This window comes from Tripterygium wilfordii, chromosome 5, assembly GCF_013401445.1.
Source record: "Tripterygium wilfordii isolate XIE 37 chromosome 5, ASM1340144v1, whole genome shotgun sequence".
Classification (NCBI taxonomy): Eukaryota; Viridiplantae; Streptophyta; class Magnoliopsida; order Celastrales; family Celastraceae; genus Tripterygium; species Tripterygium wilfordii.
Window position 1 is genome coordinate 2,947,692 of NC_052236.1, and position 19,973 is coordinate 2,967,664.

Genomic DNA, 19,973 nt, shown 5'->3' on the forward strand with positions numbered 1-19,973 from the left:
AAGGATGCATAACCCTAACCATAATTGCAGAAACTGACCGTTACTACAAGTATCTGAGATCATAAAAAATAAATCCATAAAACATTAGTATCTAGTTAGTGTTGGTCTGAAAGCTAATTTCCATAGCAGAGAGAGAGAGAGAGAGAGGACTGATATCTAAACATTTAAATCTGAAACTGAGAGTCTATTGTAATGAATATAAGAGATGGAATTGAATTAGCAGAAAATCACTGAGCAACAGTTGATAATTCGAGCAAAATCAAGAACTCTCCTAATTACTAAAAGGAAATTACTAAACCTTACGATAATTCGAGTACAACATTTTCATGAATCCTTTTATCTCTAGTTGCTAATACTTTAAAACCTCCTTCTGGAATTGAACACGAAGATGGAGAAACCTCCCAGCAAAGCTCACTTCCTTCCCAATCAGTTATCATACCTCCACCACCCTCAACGATAGGTATCAGTGCAAGCAAATCAAAGGGATCGATGCACAATCAACAACGAGATCAATAAACCCCGAAGCCAATAAAGCATAAGAAATGCAATTCCCGTCGTAGAATATCTCATCTACCTTGTATGCAAGGCTATCACAGGCAAATTCAGCATCATCATTGTAATGTCGGGCTTTCAAGTACGCATATGCTTGTTTCAATTCTTCACAAGTGCGTAGAGATGCTTCTTCTCCATTCATGGTTGTTCTTCTCCCTTTCACCCCTACCCATCTTTCTTTTCGAATCGGTTGATCAATGATGCCAAGCACTGGTTTACCCTTGTATAATAGAGCAATTAGGGTACCGAACTCATATCTATGAGCAATAAAACTCTGTGTCCCATCTATAGGATCTAAAACCCAAACAAAGTCTGGAACTGAGAACTTCTCTTTACAAGTCCATCCAGTCTCCTCCCCAAAAACTGCATGAGATGAAAAGTTTTCTAGTATAATCGAAACCATAGCTTCCTCTGCTTTTATATCAGCAATTGTTACAGGACCATCGCCATTTTTATCATCAAATTTGATTTTTTGGCTATAGAACCTCTCAATAACTTCACGAGAAACATCGGCAAGTTTCTTGCCAATTTCGGTGAAGCAATCAAGCTCTTTTGCGGTGAGATCCATTGGGTTATCAAGCTGATGATTACAATTCGAAGTCCTCATCTTCAGGAGTAAATATAAGACAACAATGATCACTTCTGCAAGGGAATGAAAATGAAAAAGAAAATTAAAGGTCCCAATCAACCAACAAGTAGCCCAAGTGACAACAAAAAGACAATAGCGAATCAATTCAAAAGCTACAATATTCATAAAGCATTCAAAAAGTTTCCCATAACACCAATTTGGTTAACGTTATTAATACCAAGACAATGTCCAATTCACTATAAGACAATAAACATAATGTAGTACCCAGTTTTCGTCCGGCCCAAAAAAAATATATATATAAATAATAATTAAATTCAAAATTCAAAATTCAAAAAAATTCAAAAATTTAAAAAAAAATTTAAATTAATTAATACAATAATAATAATAATAATTCAAAATCCCGTTCTGGAGAACATAATCTCACAAAAAATTCTAAGCCTGTTTCTTGTACCCATAAGCGTGCAAAAATCCTAAAGCCAATTTCTTGGACCATAAGCCCATAAAAATTCCAACCCAAGCCCAATATAACTAAACACTAGAAAATATCTAAAAAATAGGACATTTAAATAAATAATAAACAAAAGAAAATCCTTAAGAGAGAAAGTTGGTTTCTTTATTAGGGTTTCACAAAAATAAGGAAAAGACCAAAATGTAAGTCTTGAGGGTTTTAGAGAAGGAGAGATAAATAGGGTTTTTGGGGGCATTTTGGGATTTTTTGAAATAGAGATAATTTAAAAAGGAAGGCAGCCGCACAACAAGAAGGGGGGAGAGAGGGGGAGCCGGAGAATCAAAAAAAAAGGGAGATGAGAATAAAAAAGGAACTACAGGAAGTGTTCTTTGAGGAGATTTGGCTGCTGCACAACAAAGAGAGCAAGGAGAAAAAGAGGGTTTCGTTTGTTCTATTTCTATGAGAAGGTAATAATCGGTACATTTTCTTTGTTCTATTTCTCTGCCATTTCTCTGTTTCCATTTCCGGTTTTACGTATGGTTTTGTTCCTCTGAAAGATACATGTTCTGAAATGGGTTTTGAAGTGGGTTCTGAAATGGGTTTCATGTTTCCGGTTTTGAAGTGGGGTTTGTTTATGTTTGATTTGATTTTCTTTGCTGGAGTTTGGGTGGAAATTATCTGCATTATGGCTTGATTAAGCTGAGATGGCTGCTTTGTTTATGTCTGTTAGATCCTGCCTATTGAAGTTGTTTCATCGGTTTATGTTGGGATTTGATCATGCCACTATTCTATTTGTGGTTTTATGTTTGGATTTGAATGAAATGGAGTTTAAGTTTGTTTGTCTGTAAGTTAGTCTGATTGTGAGCAGTCTTACACAAAGTGAAATGCAGGGATCCCGCTTAATTTGGTTTGCTTGTGTTTTTGATCTGAGATGTTGAGGATGAGTTGATTTCTTTGAAGTTGGCTTAATTTATATTGTGGATGTTTGTGTTTGTGTTCAGATGTTAAAGGGGAGTTACTTGTTTGATTTGTTTGATTGGGCAGGGCTGTATTTGAATATGAATTTTGCTTGTATGATAGGTTCAGATTTGGTATAAAAACAAATGTTTATATGTGAATCTCATTAAATCTATGGATATATGTGAATTTGATCTCTTGATTAGCATGTGGATATCCGTTTTTGACCCCCCCTTATCTTGTTTGATTTCTGAATGTGGACCGGGCTCGACTTTTTATGGGCCGGACTTGATTGGACTTGGGTCGGAGAATTCATTTGGAGATTGGACCGGGCTTGAGCAGTTAATGGGCTCCATAGGCCATATTTATATGTGTATTTTTTACCTTTATATTTTATTATTTGTATATTTTCTTGTCTTATTTTTGTTTGGCATGTATATCCTTGTAAATGTAAGCCATGTAATAGCATAGTGGAAAAATAATGAAAAGTAGTGTAGAGTAGTGTAATTTTTATTTATGCATATTTAAATTGATTAGTATGCATGTTAGGGGTTATTAGTTTATGATGCATGTTTAGAATGGATATTAAAATCGTATGCGTAGATCATTTTCCTCAAATCTGTCAATTCAACAACCGCGTCTTTACCAAATTTTCACATAAACAAATTATTGGATACTACATTAAAGTCAATTAGGAGGAGGACTTGATGACATTCAGCTCCTGCCTATACTTTAATTTTGCTATCTTTATTTAAACAAAACGCAAATGGTGATTTAATTTACTAGATACCTAAATTAAAGTTCATTAGGAGGAGGACTTGATGACATTCAGCTCCTGCCTATGCTTTAATTATGTTATCTTTTCAAATTAAAGTGTCATTTGTATTTCTAAACACAATGATAAATTCATTTACTATATACCTAAATTAAAGTTCATTAGGAGGAGGACTTGATGACATTCAGCGCCTGCATAGGCTTTAATTATGTTATCTTTTCAAATTAAGGTATCATTTGTACTCAAAAAATAATGGTAACTAAATTGAAGTTAATTAGGAGGAGGACTTGATGACATTCAGCTCCTGCCTATGCTTTAATTACGTTATCTTTTCAAATCAAAATATCATTTATATTGGACAAACAACTTTTCAAGAAAAAGCACATAGATCAATCTAGTTAACATTTTAGGGAGTTGTGGGGTGCCTAACACCTTCCCCACACTCAACAGACCCCCTTACCTATTCTCTGGTTCGTAGACCATTTTTAGTGTCCAATTGCACTTAAATCAATTGGTGGCGACTCTAAATCATTTTTCATTCTTTCATCGCCGGTCCGCGTTGTGACTCCGGTTGCGACAACTGGCGACTTCACTGGGGACGTTGGTTTTTATACCAAAGGGGTTGAGCCTGTGTGATTGATTTTTGTGCTTTTCTTGTATAGTTTTTATGTTAGTTCCTATTTGTATTTGTATATTAAATTTGAAGAATTTGATGGATTTGTTCAATGTTGTAGATTTCTTCATCAGATATGGGCCTTGTGAGATTTAAATGTTAGGGATATTGGTTTGTATGCCCCCGCACACACATTCACTTATCACTATACACACATAACCCTATACCCGGGTTACTTAGTGATTAGTGAAGGTTGACCTAGCACTTTCATGGGATTCACTTCCCTGTATGGGTGGGGGAAGACACCTTCCTGGATTGACGTCCTCTTATGACATTAAGGGATGGGCTTTTGTGATCCAATGGAGCAAAAGCCACCTGATCCAGAGACCTCGTGATTAGTTAGTTAAACCACCCATATGCACCATAGATAAACCTTAGTCACGGTTCTAGACCTTCAGAAATTTTTAGGTGGTATTACCCATCTTAGGAACAAAGGGGGCGTCTCTATCCCTAACTATTTATTTCGCATGTTATATTCCTTGTTATATGCCTTAATCATGCTCATTATTTTTGGTGTAACTTATTCCCTCTTGTATATTGTTTTGCTTGTATCCTAACCTAACTTGTGCAGGTTAATATCCATGATTGTTTTTCTTTTTCTTTTTCTTTCTTTATCATTGATCATGCATACACGTTAGAGCACATCTTTGCAATCTAACTAGATAATATTGGCATAATGATTAAGCCTATAGGAACAAGCACGGTGAAGTTGGGTGATCCAGTAGAAATCAGAGACAAGTTAGATAAGCTACAAGAAGAGTTGGGAGATAGTTTGAAAGAAGATCAGTCGTTGAGACCAATGAAGAAGGTTTCATTCCAGACTCGAGCACCGGAAGCTTTGTCTGAGTTTTGGCAGAAGCAGGATATGAATACAAAGAAAGCGTTTAGGAGTATGTTTGGGAGAATTGATCATCTGTTGACTATCCAGACGCCAGTAACTCTCCTGAAGGCGGCTATGCAGTATTGGGATCCAGCATACCGTTGCTTCACTTTTGGGTCAATAGATTTATCACCATTGATGGAAGAGTATGCCGAATTATTGGGGTACACCTTGCACGCTAATAAAATCTACAACCCAGGAGAAAAAACTTTTGCAGAAGCAGTTATCTCTAAGCTTTTGGGTTTACCAGTGAAGAAGATTAAAGAAATGGGAAGTACAAAGGGTGCAAGGTGGACTTTTCCAGAAGAAATATTGATGAATTTTGCTAAAGAGAATTTTCACAAGGAAGAAGGACGATTTGCTTTTGCAATTGTCATATATGGTACCGTGATTTTTCCATGTGCCGGTGGAAATATAGATAGAGGTGTGATTAAGATGGTTAATCATGTTAAGCATCAAGCGACTCCAGTGCCTACCATATTATGTGAGACTTTCCGGTCCCTTAATCACTGTCGTGTTTCTACGGAAGGGAGGTTTATTGGGTGTGCTCAGTTGCTTGGGATCTGGCTTATTAGTCACCTAAAGTATGACAAGACAGTTGGGGCTCCTTTTGTGCAGTTCCAAAAGGATGATTGTCAGTTGAGAGATCCTATTAGTGATTTCGAAAAGGCAAGATTGCAGCCTTTAAAGCCTTCAATGGAGAAGTGGAGTTGTTTTTTGTCTAGTTTGGATGAAAAGAAGGTATACATGAGAGCCCCATGGCATAAAACAGACGGATTGATTTATAGGTGTGGTGATTTCGATTGGGTTCCACTTATAGGCCCTTGGGGAATTACAAGTCAAGCACCGGCCATGTTTCTCCAACAAATAGGTGGGAATCCATGTAGACCAGTCACTTTTCAGTTGAAGGAGTTTGAATTCTCCCTTGAAGAGGAAAAGGCAAAGGCGTTAGTACGAAAGATAGTGGAGGCCTGGAGTACCCCTCAAGGAGTAAGAAAATGTCCGTGAAATATTTATGGAACTGTTCAGTACAAGGCATGGCACGCAAAAAGAGGAAAATCTTATACAGATTATGATATGTCTGATGAGGGAAGAAGGAAAGGAAAAGGAAAGTTAGGTGGCAGAGATAATGGGGAAGAAAAGCATTCTCAGGAAAATGAAGCCATACTCAAGGAGGTCATTGAGGAAGAAGATGAGGATGGAAGGGTTTCTTATCCAGATTTTGTCCCAGACAGAGGTGTAGAAGTAATGGTGGAAGAAGAAATTCAGGAAATGGATGGAGATTTACAGACGGAGGACACATCAAGTGATGATGAAATGGTTAGAGGACCATCTGGATATCCTGACAAAGAGGCGAAGATAATGTGGAAAATGCTGCAAACTATGACTGAGAAATATAAAAAGTATAAAGGAAAGTTTAGAAGAATGAAAGCTGAGTTTGTCAAGAGCAAGAAAATGAAGCTGCAAGAAGATTTGCAAATGGAAAAAGAAAGGGGCAATCTTCAGGAAGAGTATACCAAGATGAAGGAGCAAGTGAGAAGTATGAAAGGAGAACTTCAAGAGGCGCGAAAGGAAATTACTCAAATGAAGGGAACAATTGTGACATTGGAGGAGTTAAGCTACAATGCTAAGAAGGAGATAGTTGACAAAGTTGATAAGTTAAAGAGGAATAAGGTGGAGATCAACTCTCTGAAAGAACAAATGGAATATGCCCTTTCAGAAAGTCAAAAATTCCAGAAGTTGTATGAGGCAGACGAAGATTTCATTCAGCAAAAAGAGGCAGAGGTAGAAGAATTGAATCAACAGAATGATTTCTTACATGATGAATTGAATGAATTTCAACATAAGCAACAAGGCACAAAGGACAAGATCAAGTTAATTATGAGTCGAGCATTGCAATTATCAGAATGGGCTCACAGCCATGAAAAACGGGTACAAGATCTGAAAGTAAATCGGGCATTTAAGGCGCCAGAATTGGTTGGGGTTTCCTTGTTTTTGACAGATTTACACAAAGACTTGTATGTACTTAGGGAGAAGATATTTCAAACGTAGTCAGCTAATTCTGATGTTATTGAGATTGATGATGAGTAAAGATGTAAACAATTCGAGCTACAATATTTTGAATGGAATGATATTTTGCCAATATTATCTTTTCTTGGATTGCAAAGATTTCTTAGGACTTGCATAAATAATAATCACATGCATGCACATCTTTAAATTAAAATAAATGAGAACTAATGTTGTTGTTTTCATAATGCACAGAAAAATCATAAGTAATCATAGCGCCCAAGAAGCACCATCGACACCCCTATCAGACTCGCCTACAATCAAGAATTATTCATAATATGGAGCAGGAAATGGGTGAGCATAGTCAGAATCAGGACATAGCTGAACTGAAAGAGCAAATGGCCCTACTAATGAAGAATATGGCGTTGCTGATGAAAGGAAAGGGAGTAGTTGAAAATTCTGAAACACCAGAGGTTCCTGAGAATCATTTGCACCAAGAAGTACCAGTTTACCCACCAGGGTTCACTCCTGTCCGTAACCCATCTTTGCCTGGTTTACACCAGCATCAATATGTTTCTCAACAGGCAACGACTCAGAACCCAGCTTACATTCATCAAGTTGATCCTCATGGGCATGAGAATCCCTTCCCAGTTGGTACTGATACCGCGGGAACTTTTATTGGTGGGGTAGTAACTGAAGGAGTCCAGAATGAAGAAAGTAGCTCAATGGATGCTATCAAGAAGTTGGAGAAGAGATTAAGAGCCATGGAGGGTTTCAATGCTGCAGGTATGCTGAACCCAGCCAATTTGTGCTTGGTGAAGAATTTGAATGTTCCACATGACTTTGTACTACCAAAATTCAGCTTGTTTGATGGCACTGGAGTCCCTTTGGATCATTTAACGATGTATTGTCGGCGCATGCAGCCATATGCAAGCGATGAGAAAGTGTTGATGCATTATTTCCAAGATAGTCTGACTGGGGCAACTCAAAGGTGGTTCAATACCCTTAATCCTTCATCAGTAGCTTCGTGGGAGGATTTGGCTGAAATGTTTATGAATCAGTATAAGCATAATGAAGAAAAGATCCCTACCATTTACGATCTGCAGAACACAACAATGAAGAGTGGGGAAAGCTTTAGGGAATTTGCCCATCGATGGAGGGATTTGGCAGCCCAGATAATTCCACCCCATTCAGAAAAAGATTTGTTGAACCCTTTCATTGATGCTCTTCAGGAGCCTTATACTGCCAATTTGGCGGGAGGTGGCCATAATAACTTGGCTGATATGATACAAGCAGGCGAACGAGTCGAACGGTGCATGAAGAGAGGTACTCCGTATTATCCCACCCTTGATAAATCAGACCCGGCTAAAGCAAGTAAAGGCAAGAAGGCGGAAGTGCATTCTGTGAATTTTGATTCAAATCCAGCTGTTTATGGTGTGCCTACTTCAGATTATCGCCCTAGAAGCAATGCCCCAAGGATGTCAAGCCCAGGAGCCTACTATAATCATACCCACACCCAAAATCCTTATCCACCCCGATTCAATACACCATCACCCAATCAATACTCGCAAAACCCAAACACTTACCAAAACTTCCAAAACCCAAACACTTACCAAAATTTTCAAAACCCAAACACTTACCAAAACCCTCGTCCAAATTTCCAAAACCAAATACCCAGAAGGCCCGTTGAGCATGTCGATCCTTTGCCCATAACCTATGCTGAATGTTTCACGAAACTTCAAGCGCAAGGAGCAGTGGCTCCTGTTCCGGGACGGGTCCACCAACCTCCATATCCCCATTGGTATGATCCTAATGCCACATGCTTATATCATGGGGGTACACCCGGGCACTCAACTGAAGGATGTTTACAATTCAAAAGGATAGTCCAGGGGATGATTGAAGCGAAATGGCTGGATCTTAGTGCAATCAATAAACCAAATGTCAACAACAATCCATTGCCTAATCATGAGAAAGAGGGGGTGAATGCCATTGAAGAATTTTGTGCTACAAAAAGATGGGTATCAGAGATTGCAATGCCGTTGGGCCAGTTGTTTATGATGTTGAGGAAAGAAGGATTAGTTGAGGAAGTGGCAATGGATATGCCTGTTCAACGTGGACTTTTTGATGACATGAAGACTTGTGAGTTCCATAGAGGACAAAGGGGACATGCTATTGAGAATTGTTGTGGCTTTCAGGAGAAGGTACAAGAGTTGATGGATTTGAAGATAATAAAGTTTGAGGTGAAAGGCCAATCAAATGAAGTCAGTGTTATAGGAGGATATTATCAAGGGCCTAGGCCGAATCGTGCTCCGCAATTTGTCTTGCAGTATTATGTGGAAGATGCGCCACCAGTTGGGCCACTCAAACCAAAGATAGATCCTTTGTACAAGAATGACAAGGCTGTGCCATGGAATTATGAGGCTGAAGTTAGAGGAAAGCAAGGAGAAATGGTAGATAATATTTCTGGTGTTAGTGGAGTTACCCGGAGTGGGAGATGTTACACGAGAAATGAGCCAGAAGGGAATCCGATAGTGGATCTTGAAGCTGAACGTAAAAGAAAAGGGAAAGCAATACCTGAAGTTGAAGGATCAGGTTCTATTCCAGAAGAAGGTCTTTTTGTACGCCCAGAGGAGAAAAAGAAAGTTGTAACTGATGTGGAAGTCCAGGAGTTCCTGAAAATTATTCGGCAGAGTGAGTACATGATAGTGGATCAATTGAAGAAAACCCCTACAAAAATTTCGATCTTGGAGTTGATAATGAGTTCTGAACCGCATCGACAAGTCTTGATGAGAATGTTAAATCAGGCGTATGTATCAGACAAGATTCCTACAGACTCTTTTAATGGCATTGTGGGAAATGTGTTGGCGTCCCATTTGTTGTCCTTTACTGAGGATGATATTCCACCTGAAGGGATGGGGCACGACAAAGCTTTGCATATTTCAGCCATGTGTCGTGGAAAGGAATTAGCAAGTATTTTGGTGGATAATGGGTCATCGCTCAATATTTTACCAAAGGAGACTTTTGAAAAGTTGCCGATTGACAGATCTTATTTAAGACCAGTGCCGATGGTAGTAAGGGCATTCGACGGAACACGTAGAGAGATTATGGGAGAAATTGAAATACCTTTACAGGTTGCAAGCGTAACTTTCAATGTACCATTTGTGGTAATGGATATCTCACCGACCTACAGTTGCCTGTTGGGACGACCTTGGATTCACACTGCAGGAGCCGTTCCCTCAACATTGCATCAGATGCTCAAGTTTGTTCATGATGGAAGGGTTTATATAGTAAAGGGCCAGTCAGAATGGATGGTTGCTAGTTTGTCTAATAATTCTCCTATTGATGCTCCGACAGAAGGGATTAGGGCTGTTATTGGTACGGTTACCGTTACCAATCACGGAATACCGTTACCATACCAATTCTTTCGGTAATTCAAAAAATGTTACCGTTACCGTTACCGGAAGAGTCGGTATACCGATGGTCGGTATACCGATCGATCGGTAATGGTAAGTCGGTAATTGGTAAATTTACCAATTCTTAAAACCTATTTAAAAAAGAAAAGAAAAAAAATGCATCAAGTAGCATTGTGCTTAATAGTCATTGTATGAAATAAAAATGATAGATTAATGAGAAGGATCATTGTGCCATATGTGAATAAGAGAAAATACCTATCAATCAGTGAAAAAAAGAAAGGATAATTCACATAACATTATTCCAACAATCTATAACAGAAAATCTATTTTTAGTATCAGAAGTGTTTTAAACTCCATGGCAGGAAAGCTAGAAGAAACAAGATAAATAAAGATAAAAGACCATAATGGAAAGGGAGAAAAACATGTAATCAATACCAACAAAGCATTTTGTTATGTAACAAACACTGCTTTAAAGTTAATGAAATTGCTACAAGTGATATATAAATGATAACCCTAAAAATAATCAATGGTCTAGATTAAATTAGATCAATCTAATGGTCATAATTAAATAAAACTAAAACTAAAACTAAAAATAATATTAATATATATTTAATATATATGTCGGTAATCGGGAAATTTACCGGTTTTGAACTTTGTTTACCGTTACCGTTACCGAAATCATCGGTAAATTTACCGTACCGAACAATTGGTAACGGTATACCAATCTTCTGCTATTTTCGGTAACCAATTCGTCGGTAATGGTATACCAATGGATAATTTACCATACCAGTAACAGCCCTAGAAGGGATTGAGAGTTCATTCCAATCTTTTGAAATTGCTAGTGCTAGCTATGTGAAGGAAGGACTTTCTCCCTTAAAGCCACAAGTATCCAAGGTTACGAAGAATGTAGCAAAATTTATGTTGAAAAAGGGGTTTCGCCCAGGAGAAGGACTTGGTAAGAATCAACAAGGAATTAAGAAGCCAGTAGAAATAGTGAAACATCCAGAACGTTGGGGTTTGGGTTATAAGCCAACTAGAGCTGACAGGAACCGTGCACAAGCAGAAAAGCAGGCGAAGAGGTTTGCTCGTCTGGAAGGAAAGGAGCTGGAAGTCGAAAAGAAATCGATTCCTTGGCTTTATGACAGTTTTGTGTATGGAGGGATGTAGAACAAGATAAGTTTGGCTGATACTGGGGTAGTTTTTGGAAAACTGCCAGTTGAAAACTCGACTGCTGTGGTGGAAGAGGAACAGAGTTCGGCTGCTAGACCTTGCTTTGTCATCTCGCGTCCTTCAAATTTCAAATTAGGCAACTGGACCAGTCTGGAGCTCCCAGTATCTCTCAAGAACCTGCAAGAGTAATCCCGAGTGCACTACCATCGTGGGCCCAGCTCACGGCCTTCGTTTGGGTCTTTTGTAATGAGCATGCTTTACTTTGCTTTCAATAAATCTTATAGTATGGCGATTGCATGTTCAATCTTTGTACATATTCCCTTTTCCATGAAATGAAAGTCTTTTGACAGTCATCCATATTCATGTTTCTCCATTTCCATTTAAGTTTTGTTCTCCATTCTCAAAACCATTTTTATTCATTTCTTTCACAGGATTGAAAATGATGATAACGAAGATGACGAACTTAATGAACCAGATTTTGATGCACCCATTAACAATGTTGAATCTGACTATGAAATAGAGGAAGAAATTGAGATTTTACCGGAAATGTTAAGACAAGTCAATCAGGAAGAGAAACTAATAAAGCCGCACCAAGAGATAACTGAAGTTGTTAATTTGGGAACTGAAACGGAGAAAAAGGAGATTAAGGTAGGAGCTGCCTTCGAAGGAGAGGATAAGAAGAAATTGATAGATTTGTTGCATAGTTACCAGGATGTCTTTGCATGGTCTTATCAGGACATGCCCGGTCTTGATACAGGTATTGTGGTTCACAAGTTACCATTGATTCCAGAATGTGCCCCAGTGAAACAAAAGCTAAGGAGATTGAAATCAGATATGCTTTTGAAGATAAGAGATGAAGTGAAGAAGCAGTTCGATGCTGGTTTTTTAGCAGTGGCTAGATACCCTGAATGGGTGGCAAATATTGTACCTGTTCCCAAGAAGGATGGAAAAGTGCGGATGTGTGTCGATTATAGAGATCTCAATCGTGCAAGCCCGAAGGATAATTTTCCACTTCCCCATATTGATGTTTTAGTGGATAATACAGCTAGACATTCAACTTTCTCTTTCATGGATGGATTTTAGGGTTACAATCAGATCAAGATGGCACCAGAGGATCGTGAGAAAACGACTTTTATTACCCTCTGGGGAACCTTTTGCTATAAAGTCATGCCGTTTGGTCTGAAGAATGCCGGTGCTACTTATCAACGAGCCATGGTCACTTTGTTTCATGACATGATGCATAGAGAAGTTGAAGTATATGTCTATGATATGATAGCAAAATCCGAAGAAGATGAAGATCATATTGTGAATCTTCAGAAGTTGTTTGATCGATTAAGGAAGCATCAATTGAAGTTGAATCCAGCTAAGTGCACATTTGGGGCGACCTCGGGGAAGTTGTTAGGTTTTATTGTAAGCAGGAAAGGAATTGAGGTAGATCCTGATAAAGTGAAGGCGATCTTGGAGATGCCACGCCCTCGGACAGAAAAGGAAGTTAGGGGTTTCTTGGGAAGGTTAAATTACATTGCCAGATTCATTTCACAGTTGACAGCTACTTGTGAACCTATCTTTAAATTATTGCGTAAGAGTAACTCTACTGAGTGGAACGAAGATTGCCAGATTGCATTCGAAAAGATCAAGCAATACTTGAAAAGTCCTCCAGTGTTGATGCCTCCTATAGCTGGCAGGCCGCTTATTCTCTATTTGACTGTCTCAGATAGTTCGATGGGATGTGTGCTTGGACAGCATGATTCATCGGGAAGGATAGAGCATGCCATTTATTACTTAAGCAAGAAGTTCACTAGTTGTGAAGCAAATTATTCGATGTTGGAAAAAACTTGTTGTTCTTTGGTTTGGGCTGCACATCGGCTTAGACAATATATGCTTTATCATACTACATGGTTGATTTCCAGGATGGATCCTATCAAATACATTTTTGAGAAACCTTCTCTTTCAGGGAGAATAGCAAAATGGCAGATGTTGTTATCAGAATATGATATTTTGTATGTTACACAGAAGGCAATCAAAGGGAGTGCAATAGCAGATTATTTGGCAGATGGAGCAATTGATGATACTCAGTCTATGGATTTGAAGTTTCCAGATATTGATGTCATGACTGTGTCGATAGAAGAGGGGAATCAAAGGGATTTGGCAAAATGGACTATGTTGTTCGATGGGGCTTCTAATATCATGGGATGTGGAATTGGTGCAGTGTTAATATCACCTGATGAGAATATTATCTCGTTTACAGCTAAGTTGTATTTCGAATGTACTAACAATGTGGCTGAGTATGAAGCATGTACGATGGGAATTCAAGCTGCTATCGATATGAGGATTAGGAGGCTACAGGTCTATGGTGACTCACAGTTGGTGATTAGGCAATTGAATGATGAGTGGGAAACTAAAGATGACAAGCTCATTCCATATTACCAACATATCAAAAGGTTAGTCAAGTTTTTTGATTGGATTGAGTTTGATCATATCCCCAGGGAAGAAAATCAAATAGCAGATGCTTTGGCAACTTTGGCGGCAATGTTTGATGTAGACCCAAAAGGGGAAGTGCAGCTAATTAAAATTGAGAAACGAGAAGTTCGAGGTTACTGTTCAAATTTAGAGGGAGAGCCTGATGGTAAACCGTGGTATCATGATATCCAACAGTACATTGAAAAGAAAGAATATCCATCAGGGGCATCAGAGAATGATAAGCGCACCATCAGGAGATTGGCGGGATCTTTCTTCTTGAATGGAAATGTGCTTTATAAAAGGAATGATGGGGTAGTTTTCTTGCGTTGTGTCGATATGGCGGAGGCTAAACTAATTATGGAGGAAATTCATGAAGGAATATGTGGGACTCATTCCAGTGGATATGCAATGGCAAGGAAGATTATACGTGCAGGGTATTATTGGTTAACCATGGAGAGGGACTGTATAAGTTATGCAAACAGATGCCACAAGTGTCAGATTTATGCAGACAGAACACATGTTCCAGTTAATCCATTGCATGTGTTGACATCACCATGGCCTTTTTCAATGTGGGGATTAGATGTCATTGGTCCAATTGAGCCAAAGGCTTCTAATGGGCATCATTTCATTTTGGTTGCTATTGATTATTTTACCAAATGGGTGAAGGCTGCTTCATATTCTAATGTGACGAGTAGCGTGGTTGTTCGGTTTTTAAGAAAAGAAATTGTTTGTCGATATGGAGTCCCGGAAAGAATTATCACTGATAATGGCACGAATTTCAACAGAAAAATGGTGAAGGATTTTTGTGACCAATTCAAAATTTATCACCATAATTCGACTCCTTACCGTCCGAAGATCATTGGGAAGATGACAGAGAATTACAAAGATTGGCATGAGAAGATCCCTTTTGCTCTATATGGTTATCGGACCTCAATACGGACATCTACCGGGGAGACGCCTTTCTCCTTAGTGTATGGTATGGAAGCGGTTTTGCCTATAGAAGTGGAGATTCCATCCCTTCGAGTAGTTCTGGAGGCAGGATTGGAAGAATCAGAATGGACTCGAATGCGTTACGAGCAGTTGAATTTGATTGAAGAACGAAGACTAAGAGCAATTTGTAAAGGGCAATTGTATCAAAGAAGATTGATGAAAGCACATAATAAGAAAGTTCGACCTCGCAGTTTCAGGGAAGGAGATTTAGTGTTGAAGATGATCTTGCCGCCTCCAAAGGATCACCGAGGGAAGTGGACACCGAATTATGAGGGACCATATGTGGTGAAGAAAGCCTTTGAAGGAGGGGCATTAATTTTGACAAGAATGGATGGAGAAGAATTGCCTAATCCGGTGAATGCAGACGTCATCAAAAAGTATTACCCATAGCAAAAAAAAAAAAAAAAACTCGCTAGATTGAAAACCCGAAAGGGCGGTCTAGGCAAAAATTAGAGTTAAAAAAAAAAAAAAAAAAAAAAAAACTCGCTAGATTGAAAACCTGAAAGGGCGATCTAGGCAAAAATTAGAGATTAAAAGTTCGCTAGATTGAAAACCCGAAAGGGCGATCTAGGCAAAAATTAGAGCCATAAAAATCCCGCTGGAGTGAAAACCCCTCGTGGGCGCTTCAGGCAAAAATTAGGGAAAAAAGAAAAGTCTCTACTATAGTGAAAATCCTTCCTGGGAGCTTCAAATAACATTGAGATCAGAAAGGTGTGGTGAAAGCAACTAAGGGGATGAGGCAGAGGCCTTTTGAGGATTTGAGAAGAATATGGGACAATACAGTGAATGACAGACAGCAAGGCTGTACACGGGTGAATTGGTTATGTTCAGGGGTATGATGAGTCTGTGAAGGAGAAGATTGATATGAAAGTAGTCAGATTCAATAATTGCAAAATGGGGGGCACACAAAACTGGGGCAGTTTTGTGCGGTATCAAAGTTATCTCATTTTATATCCTATAAAGATTTATGCTATTTCCTTTATTTTTAACCCTCTTGAATCATATATATATACTCGATCAGTCTCTCCTGTTATCTATTTATTCTAAATAAAACTCTCTGAGGTTATTCAGTTCATTTCCGAATTCCTTATTCATCGCTTGTGTTCTTCACGATTTTTATTGCTTGTATATCTTGCCTTCAGAAATCTCATGTAGTACAAGCATTGCCATACTATCGAATTTATTTGGAAGTTAAATAAAGTAATAAAAGAATCACGACAAGTGTATTAGGACATTGTTCTTAGCAGGAACTTGAGAGATTTGGTGTTCTTGATTGTAAAGGAGCTAAAAGAAATTAAATGACGCTAAAAGGCATGGTGGAGCTGAAGAGATTTTTGTGTTCTTGACTGTAAAGGAGCTAAAAGAAATTAAATGGTGCTAAAAAAGCATGGTGGAGCTAAAGAGATTGTGGTGTTCTTAATTCCAAGAGAGTTAAAAGAAATTATATTATGTTAAAAGACATAGCGGGACCCAAGAGATTTTAGAGCCGAAAAGCTTTTGTTTGGCATTAAAGGTATGTCGGATTTGATAGAAATAAGATGGAAGCAGTAAATCAATGGAAAGACTAGACAAAAAGAGAATGAAAGATACAGGAATAAGCATAACAGGGCAGATTGAAGAATAGGGTGGAATCAAAAGATGCAGTCTTCTCATGATGGATGATTGTAGGATGATAGGGGTGATGGTGCTTACGACAATTAACCAAAATCAAATTTTCAAAATGAGAAAAATAGAAGAAAATACAATTTTCTTCATGCATTCATACACTCATGGATATTTCTTGCATAAATTCAAACAAACGTTTGGCCAAGCCGGGAATGGCCTTGTGATCCCGTGCCCTTTATTTTTCTGCACCAACATTTGGCCAAGCCAGGAATGGCCTTGTGATCCCGTGCCCTTTATTTTTCTGCACCAACAGTTGGCCAAGCCGGGAATGGCCTTGTGATCCCGTGCCCTTTATTTTTCTGCACAAACAGTTGGCCAAGCCGGGAATGGCCACAGTGATCCCGCGCATTTCAGTTCCCGTACGAAACTCGGTTGACTACACCTTTGTTTGTCTTTTATTTCATAAAAGACATACAAAGGGGGGCACATAAGAATTAAAAGGCCGGGAGTAAGAATAATAATCGGAGGTAAAACGGAAAAGAGGACACTAATCTAATCTAATCACTTGGATTTGTAATGACAAGTATAACAGTACGCTATTAGTTAGTGTTACTGAATCTTATGTGATTTTTCTTGACCGTGTCTCGAAACGCGAAGAAGACTTGGAAGAAGAATACAAAAGTAGCCAATCGGGTGAACGCATTTTACAGCTTGGGTAAGCATAAGAGGTCCTGTAAGAACATCTTGGCGGAGTACAACTTAGAGAGATCTGTGTTGTGGAGATACATAAGTAAGCTCACTGAAACGTAATGAATCACTGGCTTCTGCGTGTTTCTTTTTGGTTTTAGCTTATCTTGTTTCTCCATTCCTTGTAGGCGACGAGGTGTTTAACAATGTGCTTGTTGATGTTGTTGAGGTGGACGCCCTGTATGAGGCTTTGGTCCAAGATGTTGAACTCTTGAAGAGCCGCAAAGGCCTCTCTGGTGTGAGAGGGTTTGGTCCAAGAAAGGCGACTAGAGACACCGCAGAATATTACACTATCTCGATCTTTATTTAGCTTGGTTCTTCCTCAACTTAGCTCCCATTAATCTACATGTATGGAAAACATGTAGGAGGATTAGTCAAGCTAAACGTACCCAATCAGAGAAAATTTCAAACATTTATCAAAACTCATTTGACCAATCGTTTTCAAATATAAAAAAAATTCGTATAGAAAAAATCTCTAGTCGCACTTTGGGACTAGCTAGCAGAAACATAGCTGGGTTAAGGTTGGGGCGGCCATGTGCACAGGCAAACAATATTGTTCATGTATGTTTTGATACAAAATATGCTTGTTTGTTATGCTTATTTATAAGCTTACAAGCTGTCAAGTTTCAGGACTATATAAATCTACTATGACAACACGTGATGTGGAAGATCTTTGCTAACCTCAACACTTGCTGACTAAGCTCAAGTAATAGGCCACAAAATTGGTGTAGATTTTAGAAGTGTGAAAGCAATAAGAATCACAGTAAAGCTGGAAACACTAATTATGGCAAGATCAAAGCAAATTGAAAGATATGAGCTAATTAAGAAATCAAAAGAAATATTTTATGGAAATCAAAGAAGAAATTGTAAATCAAAGATGATTTCCTAGAAGAAAAGGAAATAAGATTCTAGGAAGACGAGGAAAGAAAATATGATTCCTTGAAGACAAGAAAGGAAAGAAGAAATGATACGAAAGGAATGGAGATAAATTAGGATGATTTCAACTCCTACAATCAAGGACATGATTCAAACGGTCAAGAGAGAAACCCTAGTCCTATATAATATTCTCAGAGGCTGCCTAAAACAATACAGAGAAACTTCGTACGAGCTTCCAAGCAATTCTTGTTATTCATATCTCTAGCCCACTGCTTCCTACTATTTGTTAGAGGTTCTTTACACACAAAATTTAGTTTCTAAACCTCTAGCCATATCAAAAATACATATTTGTAAAAGTGTGGCTGGTACTTGAGCCAAAACCAGCTGTGTAAAGAGGTGGGCTTGTCTCTGTATCAACAACCTATTATAGTGGATTTTCAAATCTCAAAGAGGAGCCTTGAGTAGTGGAGTAGGTCCATTTCTGGTTGAACCACTCTAAAATCGTTTGCACTCTCTCTACCCTTACTTTTTATAGTCTTTACATTATTTAATTGTGTTTTATTATCTATTATTGCTCTGCTCTTCCTATGCTTACGTGTTTGATCAAATTGTGTGAACATTATTTGAATATTCTCTGTTAGAATAGTTTTAGCATCAATTACCTTCCAGAAGAAAACCTAGTCTAGCAATCACAGGAACCAACAAGAGTTTTAAAAAGACTTACTTTATACAATTCACCCCCTCTTGTATTAAGCCTAAGGTCCTAACAAGTGGTATCGAAGACAAGTCTATAATTCTTAGAAGAACTAAACCTCTAGAGAATTAAATGGGCTCTAAAAATACAAAGGAGTGTGGAATGTCAGTAAACAAACCACCATTTTTCAAAAGGAAATGACTATGCTTTCTGGAAGCAGAGTATGAATTTTTTTTTAAATGCACATGACCCTGATTTATGGAGAATCATTGAGGAAGTTCACTACAAGCCAGTTAAAACTTCAAAAAAGAATAGGGAAGAAGAGGAATCTTTAGTTGAAAAGACTAGGGATGAATGGACAGAAGATGATAAGAGAATGTTCTCTTGTAATACTAAAGCTATGAATTTCTTGTACTGTGCTTTAAGTAGATCAGAATATAATCATATTTCTGCATGTGAATCTGCTAAACACATTTGGAGAATGTTGGAGGTAAAACATGAAGGCACTGATCAGGTAAAAGATTCCAAAATAAACATGCTTGTGCATGACTATGAATTGTTCAAAATGGAATCAGGTGAAAGTGTTTCTAATATGTATGGTAGATTGATTAACATTGTGAATGATTTAAATGGTCTTGGCAAAGTCTATTCTAGTGCTGAACAGGTACAGAAGATACTAAGGTCACTACCAAAAGAATGAGATGCTAAAGCTACAGCAATCCAATAGTCAAAAAATCAATAGCACTGACTGCTGCTCATGGTTCAAGAAGTCTCAGTGAAGATGAAAATAAAGAAAACATTGCTCACTAGCAAGGAACATCATAAAATTCATGAAGTACGGAAAAAGAAATTTCAGAAGAGAAAAGGCAAGTGATAGAAATAAAGAAAGAGAGGAAACAATCAGCTACAAATGTGGACAAGTTGGACACATCAAACCTGACTGTCCAAAATTGAAGAAGCCACAACACAAGGAGAAGAGAAAGAAGAATTCAAGAAGGCTTTAAAATCAACTTGGGACTCATCAAAATCAAAATCTTCAGATGATGAAGACATCAAAGCAAATCTCTGCCTTGTAGCAAAAGAAGAATCACATTGCAATGAAAATGAGATAAGTGACTATGATGATGATAATGATCC

The 19,973-nt window shown here is 38.2% G+C and overlaps 1 protein-coding gene and 2 pseudogenes across 1 annotated transcript; 2 read left to right on the top strand and 1 right to left on the bottom strand.

Annotated features, from left to right (window-relative positions):
* Positions 1-258: 258 nt before the first annotated feature.
* LOC119998907 lies at positions 259-1,391 on the bottom strand (annotated as a pseudogene).
* Positions 1,392-2,293: 902 nt separating this feature from the next.
* LOC119998539 lies at positions 2,294-17,576 on the top strand (annotated as a pseudogene).
* A 1,392-nt stretch (positions 17,577-18,968) lies between these two features.
* Positions 18,969-19,536, top strand: LOC119998540. The gene is made up of 2 exons (XM_038845891.1): positions 18,969-19,000; positions 19,101-19,536. Exons 1-2 carry the CDS (start codon positions 18,969-18,971, stop codon positions 19,534-19,536), a joined length of 468 nt encoding a protein of 155 aa, XP_038701819.1.
* Positions 19,537-19,973: the final 437 nt, after the last annotated feature.

What these genes read in the sequence shown, in the direction of transcription:
- LOC119998540 (XM_038845891.1), top strand. Translation starts at nt 18,969, where the DNA reads ATGGGCTCTAAAAATACAAAGGAGTGTGGAAT. An exon ending in AATACAAAGGAGTGTGGAAT is followed by an intron (nt 19,001 to 19,100) that starts GTCAGTAAACAA and finishes TGATTTATGGAG; the next exon opens with AATCATTGAGGAAGTTCACT.